Source organism: Hydra vulgaris, chromosome 15 (genome assembly GCF_038396675.1).
Source record: "Hydra vulgaris chromosome 15, alternate assembly HydraT2T_AEP".
Classification (NCBI taxonomy): Eukaryota; Metazoa; Cnidaria; class Hydrozoa; order Anthoathecata; family Hydridae; genus Hydra; species Hydra vulgaris.
Window position 1 is genome coordinate 15,412,501 of NC_088934.1, and position 14,759 is coordinate 15,427,259.

The following is a 14,759-nucleotide window of genomic DNA, read 5'->3' on the forward strand; positions in this document are numbered from 1 at the left end:
ATTTTGGTACAAGTAATAAAAGTTATTCTTATTTCATGAAAAATGATGGTGAACTAAAAGAAATTGAAAAATCTACTCTTGAAAAGGGTTTAAGTATTTATATATCCAAGGATTTGAAATGGGAAAGACAAGTAAGGAATGCTGCCAGTAAAGCAAACAATATGCTTGCAATATTTTAATAATACTTTTAGGTAAAAAGATAAACATCTCATGAAAATGCTTTATTGCACATAGGTTAGATCTCATTTGGAGTTTGCAATTCAAGCTTGGAATCTCTATTATAAAAAAGATATCAAAGAACTTGAAAAAGTTCAAAGAAGAGCAACTAAGTTGATACCAGAATTAAGACATCAGGTATTTAATCAAAAACTAAAAATATTAGAATTAACAACTTTAGAAGTTCGAAGACTAAGAGGTGACCTTATACAACAATATAAATTATATAAAGGTTTTAAATCTATTGATATGAAGAATGTCCGGATAAAAATGCAATCAATCAATACACCAGGTCCAGCATCCAATAATAGAGGTTATAAACATCGTGTAAAATTAGAGTTTGTTAAAAGTTGTTAAAGTAGACAACACTTCTTTACAAACAGGGTTGTCTTTGAATGGAATAATTTACCAGAATCAGTAGTGGAGTCTACATCAGTCAAAGAGTTTAAATTTAGACTGAAACTGATTGACTTGCAGATAATATTGAACAAGAAAAATAGATTGCAGTTAAATTTTTAGACAATTATTGTGTTGGCTGTCATAGATATTGCCTGGCGCTCTATCTCAACAGCATTTGAATTATATATTATATTATATTGAATGGGCTGCATGAGTAAGATTTTTTAGGTGTTTTTTATGTTTCATATAAAATATTAATCAAAAAATGGAAAGCAAGTGAAGGTTCAGAGAAAGCTCTTTTTAAACAACATGGTCTTCACAAGATCTTAATTCATTGCTTGTAAGTACTTTTGGTAATAGTGGTAATAGTTAAACAACATAGTCTTTACAAGATCTTAATTCATGGCTTGTAAGTACTTTTGGTAATAGTGAAGAAACTCGAGTAGCTTGAAGAATTTTATATATGTAGGGAATATTTCCATAAAAATTCAAAAATCAAGCTAAATGAAGATGTCATGAAAAAGCTTTCATGTACATCTGCTTCAGTTGTTTTATCTAATATAAAAAGTTCTTTCAATAAAAAAAGTTCCCTTCTAGAGTTGATCTTTTTGTTTGCAAGAATTTTACAATTTAGAGTATAGATAAATCTTCTTAGTTTTTAACGTAAATTCTTTAAAATAAGTTTTTTATAGATTTATATTTCAGCTATAAATATGCCCTTAATATTTATTTTGTGTCTTTTCTCATAACACATCTAAATAGTAATGACTTATTTCTTATTTGTCTCAATGTCTTTCTTCAAATTTTGAATTCTGTGTAATAATATTAATAATGCTGAAAATATCTTTTTTGATCTATAATATTTAAATTGCCTTATATAAGATACTTAAAATTTTTTATCTACTTATGAATGGTAATTGCAATAAAGACAAGTTATACTCAACATTAACTTGAATTTGTTGCCCCACTACTATCACTACACAGTTTATTCCACTATTTGTCTCTAATAATCCTTCTACTTAACTCCATTCACCTGACTACTTATTCCTGTTCACCCCAAATGAGATTATTAATGACTGGTAATAAACAAATTACTCCAATATGAAAAATATAATGAATTAATACTCTAATAGAATTAAGTCCAATAAAAAAACCAGTAATGAAATTGCTTAGGTTGGTATTTTAATAAAATACAATAAACAATCTTTGTGCATTTTGGTTTGCATTACAAAAATTAAATGGTTTTACACTAAGATGTTTGATTACTAAAGTTAGACATGTTTCAACATTTGAATATTATTGATGTTGACAGATGACAAAAAAAACATTATTTACAAATAATAAAGTTTAGAATTTTTAACTAAATAGTTTTTAAAGGTTATAAAACTTTTTTGTAAATGTCCCTATTCACCCCAAATATCTCTATTTACCTCAATCTTCCTATTCACTCCAATGTTTCTATTCACCCCAATGTCCCTATTCACCTTAATGTTACTATTCACTTGAATGTTTTTTTTACCCTAATGTCTCTATTCATCAAGTCTTATCGTACTAAAAAACTAATTTACAATAAATAGTAAATCAAGTGTCATAGTTTCATTTTTAATTTTTAGTTGTTTGGAGATGTGTTTCAACAACCATTATATTTTTGTATTTGCTTGATGAAAAAACAAGCCTCTTGGTGCTGGTTCCTGCTGGTGTTGGAACTGTCATAGAAGTAATTTTTGGTTTAACAAGATTGAACAAGTCTTTTTTTTTTTCATAAATAACTTTTAGTAATTTTATTTGTTTTTGTTTTTTTGTATATATAGTTTTGGAAAGTTACCAAAGCATTAAAAATAAAAATAGAATGGAAGACTACATTTCCAAATGTTCAGGTATATTTTTTATTCCCAAATCTCCTGGTATATTATTTTAATTTTTTTACTGGATCACTTTGAATCTTTTAAAAGTATAATTAGATTTTTTATATTAATTCTTGTATAATTTTTCTAATCTTTTTAAAAATTTAGTTTGGGACAAAATCTAAGTCTGAATTAGAAACGAACGAAATTGATGAACAGGTCTGATTTTTTCCCAATGCTTTTATTAACTCCTCGTCTCTGTCTGTCTGTTAACATCAAATCTTGCAATCAATTTTTGAGTCACTTCCTGATGATATATTTTCTTCAAATTGTGCATACATACTCTTGCTTGATGACAATACAATATTCAATAATTAGTTCTGCAATAAGTCAATTGATTTAGTTAATTTTAATTAAATTTATTTTTTATGTAGGAAGAAGAAGAAGAATTTTTAAAATAAGTATATTGTTTGCACCTACTTATATGCGCGTTTAGCTTATTTGGATGAGGTGTTGTCTTCGTAAACAAAATGTCTGAGGTTCAAGACCTGCTTCTTCCTTAATTTTTTTTGTTTTTTACACACATACAGCCGAATGTTAATAAAATAAAATAGTATCATCTGAAAAAATTGATTGCAAAATTTGTGTTTTAATAACATATAAAAAGCATTGGGTTTTAAAAATTTGTTTTTAACTTTACTTGTTAAACTTTTAAATCAAAAAATTGTTTTTTCAAAAATGTTTAGTTTAAAATTTTCTTTTTTTAGGCAATGAGATACTTATCATATGCTCTTTACCCACTACTTATAGCTGGAGCAATATATTCTTTGATATATCAACCACATAAAAGGTGTTTAGTATACATTCATTAAAACATCTGCCATATAATGGGTTTTGAGTTTGTATTAATTTATATATCACACTAATTTTAATAAAGTTTTTTTATAAGTATTTTGGACTAACATGTTTTTTTTATCTAAACTATTGAGAGCGTTTGTTGTGATATATTGTTTATTGATTTATAAATATTTTTACATCTAAAAGTTTTTCTTTAAAAGTTGTTAATTTTTTTTTAAATATTTCAGTTGGTACTCTTGGCTGGTAAGAAGCTTGGTTAATGGTAAGTATATTTTTTCTTTCTAGACTAATAAAAAGCTTGGTTAATAATAAAGAATACATATTTGAAAGTCAAAAAGTGTTTAAAAAAAAGTGTTCAAAAAACTTTATGTAAAAATTGGAGAATAAAAAAAAATGTATTAAATGTTTAAAATTAAAACTAGAACAATTAATAAGTTGTCTACAGTTAAAAGATTTTTCCTGCTTTAGTAATATGTTTTATATATATGTATATATATATATATATATATATATATATATATATATATATATATATATATATATATATATATATATATATATATATATATATATATATATATATATATATATATATATATATATATATATATATATATGACGCATCTGACCAAAACCAGTCGGATATCGTGTTAAGTTATATTGAGAAAACCATCAAAACACATCAAAAATTCAATTTTTATTATCATTTATTTTTTTGCATAATTGTTTACATAATTAACTTTTCTTTGCTATTCGAACTAAACTTTTATTAAAAATAATTTTTTGATGGTTAATTTGGTGATTTTTGTGAGGCTATTGTCTTAAAATTTCTGTGATTACTCATTAAATTGGTCCACTTTCAGTAATAAACATGACTGCCTAGCGCAATAATAACCTTGACATTTTGGTATGGTTAGAAATCTGACCTCTTTAGCTATTCAATGGTGTACACGTGTTTCTTTGTCTCATTTGAAATTTGACCAATCAGAGCAATTTTTTTATTGTACCACCAGGACTTCCATTATAGCGGCAATGGTATTTGTACAATCAAATTCGTCCGTTACCAAATTCTGGTGCTCCAATAATTCCTTGTTTTAAAATTTTAATATAGATATTACATTTTTGCTCATAACTTTGGCTAGGGTTAAGCTAGAGCAATAATTTTTGCATCATTTTAAAGCAGAATATTATACCTTTTCAAATATGTATCACACTCAAAACTTAAAACTTTATGCATGTGACTGGTTTTGGTCAGATGGGTCACATATATATATATATATATAATTTTTAGGTGTTTATGCATTTGGCTTCTTGTTTATGTTACCTCAGTTGTTCCTTAATTACAAGGTTAGAAATATTACATTATTTGAAAACCTTTATTTTTTTTTATTGTTATAAAATGAAATTTTTTTACACTTCTTGATTTTGAATCAATTTTTTGTATTCATGTTTAGCTAAAATCTGTTGCTCATCTTCCTTGGAGAGCCTTTATGTATAAGGTAGTTATATTTTTATAAGGTCATTTATTTGTGTAAAAGGTTTTCGCAATGTTTGACGTTAAAAAATGGTATATATATATATATATATATATATATATATATATATATATATATATATATATATATATATATATATATATAGTTTGTTGCATTTGGGAGTACGGAAGGAAAAAAATGATTCTTATGCCAACACTTATACAATACATCACTTTTAATTACTTTTAATTACTTTTGACTTTCGTCCAACATTTGCATGTTGTCAGAAAGAAAAAACCAATAATTTAATTACAAATTAATCGTTTCTTAAAAAAACTGCAAAAACGCAAATTTAATTGACCAGTTTTTAAAACATTCTGAATGTTTTTAGCAATATAAACAATGTTTTTATTTTTATTATTTTTAATAAAATGTTTTTATTTTTATTTTTTTTAATAAAATGTTTTTATTTTTATTTTTTTTAACAAAATGTTTTTTATTATTTATTTTTTTTACTGTAAATCATGCGCGAAGTGTTGCTACATCGACTATCTTATAGCCTGACTCGCAACAAAGTGTTGCTACATCGACTGACAAATAGCCTGACTCGCAACGGAGTACTGCTATATCGACAAAAAAAATTCCGGTCTTGCATTTTAATTTTTACTTTTTGTCAACAAAATACGGAAAAAACTTTCTGACAACATATAAGAGTTATATATATATATATATATATATATATATATATATATATATATATATATATATATATATATATATATACAGTATGCGACAAAAGTGTTTACATGTTTTTGAAAAATATTCTTTTTTAAAATAAGTGATTGAAATACATGTTTATATATCAATATATATATATCAAAATAAAGGTAATTCATTGTAGTTTCATGTTTTGAGCATGAATTTAAATGAATGAGAAGTGTTTATAGCAAATTATTTATTGAAACAAAATGTCAGATGTAAACAGTTTTGTCGCGATTTATGCTATTATTAATTTTAATGCGAAATTAATACTTTGTGTAGCCTCCACGACTTCTAATGACTGCTGCAATTCTCGCAGGCATGCTACCAATCAACTTCTTGCATTCTTCAACAGTTATCGAACTCCAAACATACTCAACTCGTTCCCATAATTCTTGTCGACTGGCTGCTCTTGTTTCATAATTATAAACTCGATTCTTCACAATAGACCAAAGATTCTTGATCGGATTAAGATCTTGACGCAGGATCGTGACGCAGGATCGGGTTAAGATCTTGACGCAGGATTGACGATCGGGTTAAGACTTCGTGCAGGCCACTCTAGGATCTTAAATTTCTTCGAATTTAGGAATTCTAATGTGATTTTTACCTTGTGCTTTGGATCATTGTCTTGCATAAAAAGTGTCGAACGAATTTGCTTTCGCCATCCTCGTAAACTAGGCAAATAGCCATTGTTTAAAATGTCAATATAATGTTTCGCGTCCATTATTCCATCAATTTTTACAATTTTACCAACACCAGACGAAGAGAAACATCCCCAAAACAACAACTTTCCGCCGCCATATTTTACTGTTGGAATAAAGTCACGATCAGAAATTCCTTCTCCAGTTTTTTTCCATACATATCGAATGCCATCAGAGCCAATCAAGTTAATCTTGCTTTCGTCTGTCCAAATTACCTTACTCCACTCAGCAAAAGTCCAGTTTTCATACTTCTTTGCAAATTCCAATCGTTGTTTACGATGTTTCGGTGTTAGTAGTGGCTTCTTGATCTTCTTTTTTGCCTTGAATCCAATTCTCTTGAGTTCTCTCTGCACTGTTCGAGTACTTACCACTGTACCTTGAGCATTATTTAATTGTTTCTTTACATCTTGTGCTGATTTTGCTTTATTTGTCATGATTAATCTAGAAATTGTTCTCTGATCTCGAGTAGTGAAAATTTTCTTGCGTCCATTTTTGTTGCATTTCTCCTCTATATCGTTTCGCTTCTTAATTTTATAGACTAAACAATAAGACATATTAAGTTCTCGTCCTATCTCACGAAGAGACAATCCTGATTTAAGTTTCTGAACAGCTAAATTTTCAATTTCTTTCGACACTTTCTTCATTCTTTCAATTATAATTTTTCTGTTGTTTACATTACGAATTTTAAGTTTAAATAAACCGTTTATTACTAATTGAGATATATTTTATTTAAACAAATGAAAAATTTAGCCACAAAGTATTAATTTCGCATTAAAATTAATAATAGCATAAATCGCGACAAAACTGTTTACATCTGACATTTTGTTTCAATAAATAATTTGCTATAAACACTTCTCGTTCATTTAAATTCAGGCTCAAAACATGAAACTACAATGAATTACCTTTATTTTGGTATATATATATTGATATATAAACATGTATTTCAATCATTTATTTCAAAAAAGAATATTTTTCAAAAACATATAAACACTTTTGTCGCATACTATATATATATATATATATATATATATATATATATATATATATATATATATATATATATATATATATATATATATATATATATATATATATATATACAGTGCATCAACAAAAAAATTTTTTTAAATAGTAACATATTTAGTTGTTTTGTTTTTTTTCAAACATTTAAGAGTAACCATATTTGATTAAGACCCAATTTTTATTTTGCATAGCAAAAAAAATTTCTCTACAGCTAACATGACAATACCAATTTAGTTTTATCAAAAGAATACAAAAAAACATACAGTAAAATGTTTTGAATAAAAAATAGGTTTACAAACTTTTAAGTTATTTTATGTTCTACTTTCTTCTCAACCTAACTGTTATCCATAATTATTTAATTAGTTTATATGTTAGTTTGACAATATTCTTTAAAGAGTTGCATAAAATTGCTTATAATGAACAGAATAATTACATATAAGTTCTTTTTCCATATTGAATATATATATTTTCTTTGTTGACTGATAATTTTTGAATGATAATGATTGATAGTTTTTGTTATAATTTTCACTAATGCTTATATATATATATATATATATATATATATATATATATATATATATATATATATATATATATATATACATATATATATGTTTTTACACAATTTCATGTATTGTTAGGCTTTCAATACCTTTATTGATGATATATTTGCTTTCATCATTGTTATGCCTACAGCTCATCGATTGGCTTGTTTTCGTGATGATGCAGTTTTTCTTGTTTATCTTTATCAAAAATGGTATGATTTTTTTTAATGTTATAAAAAAAATAATTTAAGATGCTAGTACACAAGATTAAGTCATTGTAACATATTCTCAGCAGTGTTATGTATGGCATAATATATGGCACATTTTCATCATTGATTAAACATCTTTTTAACAGTAATTAAATTTAATAAATTTTCAGCTGTGATTAAACATATGTAGTATAATTTTAGTATTGATATACATATGAAACATATGTTTCACTTCTACAGTGGTTTGACATTTTAGCCTTTAGAACTAGGAAAAATAAGGTTGGCAACTTTTTGCCTACCATATTTTTCCTAATAGTGTGGGCTGATTTTATTAATTCTGAGCGCTGATAATTCATAAACTGTTAGGTCGGCGTTGCCAAATGTCGACTATAATTCTGAGGGCTCTTTCATATATATGTATTACTTTCATATATATATGTATATGTATACAAGCAAAAATTGAATTTTTACAGTTTTGTCAGTGGAAATAATTTTAACATTGGAAATAATTTTAATCAGTGGAAATAATTTTAAGAGATTAAAATTACTTCCACTTAAAAAACTAGAAGATGGTTGTCTAAAATTTCTATTTTAAAATAATAAATTTTGCTGGAGCGAATTGCAACTCAAATGATCTGAGCTATAGTAGATATATTCCTGCTAGCATGGTTAAATATCATGTTTAAAATGTGGGTCACCTTGTATTTGGATATTGAAGTCAAGACAGGCAAATTAAAGTTACATTGATAAGTTTTAAAAATTATAGTAATGTAATTATGCTATGCATAATTAATCTCACAATCAAGCCCAAATTTTGTCTTAAAACTTTTTTTTCTCTAAGAAATCATGTTGCAAAATGCTTTTTTTCCCTATTTAGTAACTGAGGATTTTTCCTTAAAATGTGGAGTCATTTTCTTGTACTAAATTTGAGGCCATTGGTACCCAGTTGATAAAAGTTTCTGACAAAACAGCCCTTCAAACAATTTCAAGAAATGTTAATTCTTCCATTATTCTTCATAAGAATATAGGCTATTTTTCATTATGTTTTTTCATTACCTTTAGTATACTTAGTATCACTAATTGCATTTTAGCAATAGTTTTTTAAGGGGTAGTATAAAAATTATTGGAGGTAGCATAAAAAGTCATAGTTTTTTACAGTTTTGCATAAATTTATAAGCACTTTCACCTTTTTAGAAATGTGTTCCATTAATAAACATACTTAACTTGAAGCTTATCCCTCTAATAAAACCTTTTCTTTCTTAGTTTAGTAAATCACATGTAACAAACACAAATGGAAATTTAGTTAAACACCTTCAAATAGTTTCAGCTTGTTGCGTTTAGCAAAAAATAAATGATAGAAAGATTTGATGGAAAGGATGCATGCTATGGTTCCTTCAATCCACAACAATTCCAAGTATGCCTTTCAAGTTTTTGAAATCTTTGGTATTTTGCAAAAGTTTCTATTTAGCATCTAATTGGCATTTGTTTGGAGAATAAATAAGTTAACAATAAAGTAATTTATGGGTTACTATTAATTATAATGAATTTGTTAATATAAAGACAATTAACTGGCAGTTCAAAAAAGTGTTATCAAAAGATTATCATTTTTAAATGATTAAAAAAAAAATTGCAGCAAGTACAATTAAGTTGTGTACTTATTGCTATATTTATATGGTCATCTAAGGCTGATGGTCTCAAAGATGACTTTTTTCCCAAGTCTTTCATAGAATTGTGTAGTTGTTGTTTGACTTTTAACCATGTAACACATCGCTCAATAAGTCCGTAGGATGACGTATAGATGGCAACACAAATACCGAATCCGTATTGTTTTTAGAAAGTACCAACCTTCAAACGATATCTGTCAAAGTTTCATGACAATCGGACCATTATTTACCAAGTTAGTGTGTGAACGATTGAATCAACTTTTGTGAATTGAAAAAAATGGAAAAATCAGAATTTCGTGTGCTCATTAAGCATTGCTTTTTGATGGGAAAAAACACGGTGCAGACCAAACAATGGCTTGATAAGTGTTATTCGGACTCCTCTCCATCGAGGCAAATGGTTGAAAAGTGGTTTGCTGACTTTAAACGTGGTCGTACAAACACCGATGATGCTGAACGCTCCGGTCGCCCAAATTCGGCAGTTACTGAGGAAAACATCAAAAAAATCCATAAAACCGTCTTATCCGACCGCAAATTGAAATTGAAGGAGATTGCCGAGGCCATAAAGATATCAGAAGGCAGTGTGTTTACAATATTACACGAACATTTGGGTATGAGAAAGCTTTGTTCGAAATGGGTGCCGCGTTTGCTAACACCGGACCAAAAACAACAACGAATCGATGATTCTGAAGCATGTCTGGCACTATTTCACCGAGATAAAAAGGATTTTTTGCGTCGCTACGTCACAATGGATGAAACATGGATCCACCATTTCACTCCTGAGTCAAATCGACAGTCGGCTGAGTGGACACCAGCGGGTGAAAGGCGCCCAAAGGCTCAAACTTCTGCTGGCAAGGTTATGGCCTCCATATTTTGGGATAGCCATGGTATATTGTTCATTGATTATCTTGAGAAAGGTAAAACGATCAACAGCGAATATTACATGGCATTATTGGAACGATTGAAGGCTGTAATTGACGAAAAGCGACCGCACATGAAGAAGAAAGAAATTCTCTTTCATCAAGACAATGCACCGTGTCACAAGTCAATGAAAACAATGGTAAAAATGAATAAATTACACTTCGAATTGTTGCCCCATCCACCATACTTGCCTGATTTGGCCCCCAGCGATTATTGGCTGTTCTCAGATCTCAAAAGGATGCTCCAGGGAAAGAGATTTGAATCGAATGAGGAGGTCATCGCCGAAACTGAAGCATATTTTGAAGGAAAAGATAAATCGTTCTACAAACATGGTATCGAAAAGTTAGAGAAGCGCTGGAATGACTGTATCGCCTTAAAAGGAGACTATGTTGATGAATAAAATCAAATTATATCAAAATGTTGTTGTTTTATTAGCTATCCTACGGACTTATTGAGCGATGTGTTATCACAGTGTCATAGCAAGTGTTTGATATATCTGGCAATTAGTGACCATTGAAAAAAGGTACAGGAAAAAAGGTAATTCAAATTTACTCCTTCTTGAAATACTTTGATAAATTTAAAAACCAGAGGATTTCTTGCTTTTTTTCCAACTTTTCCATTTTCCCCTAATTTACAATGTATAGTGTGTTGTTGAAGTTTAGTGATAGTCTACATATCAGCTATCTGAGTATTTTTTCAACACTTTTATAAACGGTAGAATGTTTTGAATATCATTAAACTCCACTTCAACAAAAATCATAAGATAAATATAAGTTGTAGTTGTAACTAATAAATTTAAATCTAACAAAAAAAAAAGTTTTTTACATTCTATAAACTTTATTGATATTATCGAAACAATTTATTCATTAAGTTTATACTTTCTAAAAGAACCTATTAACATCATCAAACATATATTTCTAGAATTTTTTGGTCATCATTTCTTGTTTTTTTTTGGGAGCCAAAAAGCATTACCTCGCATAGAAACCAAATATTTTCAAGAAATGCATGAAGTTGCAATTATGATAATAAATTTAAAAAATATGCACAAATAATTAACTACTCATTATGTTAATAGTTTTGTTTCTAACTTAACTAATATCAACAAATAGGAATATAAATCCAGAAAAATATATATAATTTTTCCACTAACCAGTATAAATTTTTGACAAAATCTATTAACATTAGTTATTGGTTTATTGAGCATTTGTTTAAAAGAATTCTTTTCATAAATAGAATTAAACTTTTTCTTTCTGATTAATTCAATATCCACGAAAAGTTCTTTTGACATTTTTTGAGTTTTATTTATGAATATAAACTATGCTTACAAATATCTGCTTGGTAGCTGATAAAATCTATTTATAAATTGTTCATAATCATCATTAAAAATAATTCATAAAATACTTGTAAAAGCAAATTAAAAAAACTAAATTTGGAAAAAAAAGTTACAATGATACCGAAAAATGATTATGATATTAACAGATGTTTTATTTATTGATTTCTAAAAAGTGTTTGACTGTCTCACTTCCCAATCTATTTATTAAACTTGCATGGTATAATATAAGTGGTAATCTTCTTAAATGGATTTCTGTATTTCTCACCGATATATATCAACATGTCAAGGTCAGTAGTTCTCTATCAAACCCAATACACATTGTTAGTGGAGTTCCACAGGGTGTTAGGTCCCATATTATTTCTATTATATGTCAATGATTTAGCAGCCATAACTAATAATCTGGATTGTTCTTTAAAACTTTATTTGGATGAAAGTTATATAGTTTGTACCATGATATGGTTTTAAGCCAAGATTTAATTGTTGCTCTAAGTAGGCTCTTACTTTGGTAGAAATATGACAACTAAAAATTGATAGTAGTATGTGTTCTGCACTTAGAATAGCACCTCCCTCATTACGCAAAGGTATAAAAGATAACTTTAAGTTAGGTTTGTATTTTGGCTTTGTTTCCTATTGTACTTGTATTGAACTTCGATTTGGTTTCCTAGCCCAAAAGAGTAGCAATTAGGACTGTAATTTTAACTATAAAAAACTAACGTCGTCCATCAAGCCAACTACAGAGCATACTTATTTTTGAAATGCTTTAAAACTCACAACCCTTGTATCCTAGTTAGGCCTTCCACTATCTATATAAAATTATTTTAGAATATTCTCTAGTTTGGTCACCACACCACACACACCAAATTGGATTGATTAAAATAGTTAAAAGTACCCAAAAATATTTCACAAAGAAATCTAGGAACCATAGAAATTTGTCTTATCATAATCAACTAGAGTTACTTGGTTTAGAATCACTTAAAGTTCGATGCCAAAAAAATTATTTAGTAACCTATTTTAAAATTTTCAAAAACTGGTTTATAAAGAACATTGAATGTTCAGAAATTCTTACCAAGTTTTTCTTACCAAGTTGCTGACATGTGCAACAATATAACCTCAGAATCTGTGTATGCAAAAAATTATCAACATTAAAAAATAAAATGAACATTTTTTACTTTAACAAATATTTATACTAAAAGGATCAACTATTTTTTTGTTTATAATTTTAATGTCCTTCAATACTTTTCTGATTGAATGTTTGACTTTGAGGAACTGTTGAATCATTGACAGCAGACTGTTCCATCTTGTTCTGCAGTCAAGAATAAGTGAAACCTCTTTTCCGTGCTCTTTCTTAATTTCTTCTTGAAGGACGTCATTTTTGACGGGCGATTTTCGAAATAACTTGACAATTTTTCTGACTTTTGTGATGACAGATTGCAAGTGAACGTTCACTTTTGGAATGGGAATGTTTTCATCCATGGCGGCACCAAGAAAACTGACTTCGGTCTCAGATTAAGATTCGTCACTGCTGACTTCGTTGTCGTCGCTTGTTTCTTCAAATGAGTTTTGTTGGATTTGTTGAGAAGGCTTCTCGTACAGCACTTCTTGAACGGCCAAGTGCATTCCGTGGGTATAACAAGTTTGATGCTCGGTTGGAACCAGTTTTCCGAACTTAACCATCATGGAAGCCGTCAGTAACTGAGCAGACAATGCTGTCGCCTAGTTTTAACCTAAATTCTGCCACTTTTTCAGTGACAACAGCTGCAGCTTTTTCAGCCGGCAGAGATCCAGAAATTCGAGTCAAGCCCAGATTCCAGTGATTGTTTTTTTGATCAATATTAATATTCATGTACCTTCAATTTTTCAAAGAAGTGTACTCATCCAGTGTAATTGAAAAGCGTTTTCCCATTGTCACTAAAGAATTGAAAATGTTTTTAAGGTCATTCCTTACGCCAGTTGCAAACTTTTTAACTGACTGGATTGCTTGTTTGTGATTTTTTGGGAAATCATAACCTTTTGCAGACATTGCAGATCGAATGAAAGAGCTGTTAACAATGGCATTGAAACTAAATCCATCCAGTGATGTAAGTCTTGAAATCACTTCTTCAATTGATTGCTTTTGAAAAAAAGTTGAAATCTTAGGCCTTTTTGATTGTGATGCAGCTTTTGGTGTCACTTTTTCCTGTGTTTCCTTTTTGATTCCATGTTTCTTGTCTAAGTGATACCACATTCCAGTTGTGGAACTTGTGTATTGACTTGTATTTCCACAAATTTTGCAAGTAACTGTTTTCCCTTTGTTTAAGGTGTAGTGTTTCCAAGCGTCCGACATTTTGCCAAAACGCAAATCAAATTTAGTGATAAAGACCACAGTAAATATGAATGATGAAGACTTTGCAATGACATCGCAAATGGCGGTCGCTTTTTTGTAACGGTGAAAAAGAAAGAAAAAAGAATCATCTAAAAAAAAAAAAAACTATTAAAAGTAAAAAAGAAAAATATATATATATTAAGGAATAAATGAAAGCATTAACAAAATTAAGCCAAAAGAAAAAAAAAGAAAAAAAAATGTCAATCAAATACAACAAAAAGATATATTTAAATTAAAATGTATGAAAAAAAAAAAGAAGTTAAACGCTAAACAAAGTTAAGAAAAATATGGAACGTTTTTATAAATTCGAAAAGTCGAAGATGTAACAAAAATATATACTTTTTAAAATTTATTTCTATGTTTAAATGTTGTGTAATTTTTATTTTTTCTGTTATTTTGTCCCTATTTTTATGTTTTTTAATATTATGATATATGTTTTGTTTTGTGTGTGTG

General features: G+C 28.1%; 1 protein-coding gene across 1 annotated transcript in view; it reads left to right on the top strand.

Annotated features, from left to right (window-relative positions):
• LOC136072014 (lipid scramblase CLPTM1L-like) overlaps positions 1–14,759 on the top strand; it is a 42,183-nt gene that overhangs the window by 24,354 nt on the left and 3,070 nt on the right. Inside the window, exons 8-15 of the mRNA XM_065819864.1 lie at positions 2,229–2,332; positions 2,427–2,492; positions 2,628–2,678; positions 3,227–3,309; positions 3,545–3,579; positions 4,609–4,664; positions 4,772–4,816; positions 7,917–8,032. Coding sequence (XP_065675936.1) covers positions 2,229–2,332; positions 2,427–2,492; positions 2,628–2,678; positions 3,227–3,309; positions 3,545–3,579; positions 4,609–4,664; positions 4,772–4,816; positions 7,917–8,032 — 556 coding nt within the window. The remainder of the gene's footprint in view (positions 1–2,228; positions 2,333–2,426; positions 2,493–2,627; positions 2,679–3,226; positions 3,310–3,544; positions 3,580–4,608; positions 4,665–4,771; positions 4,817–7,916; positions 8,033–14,759) is intronic.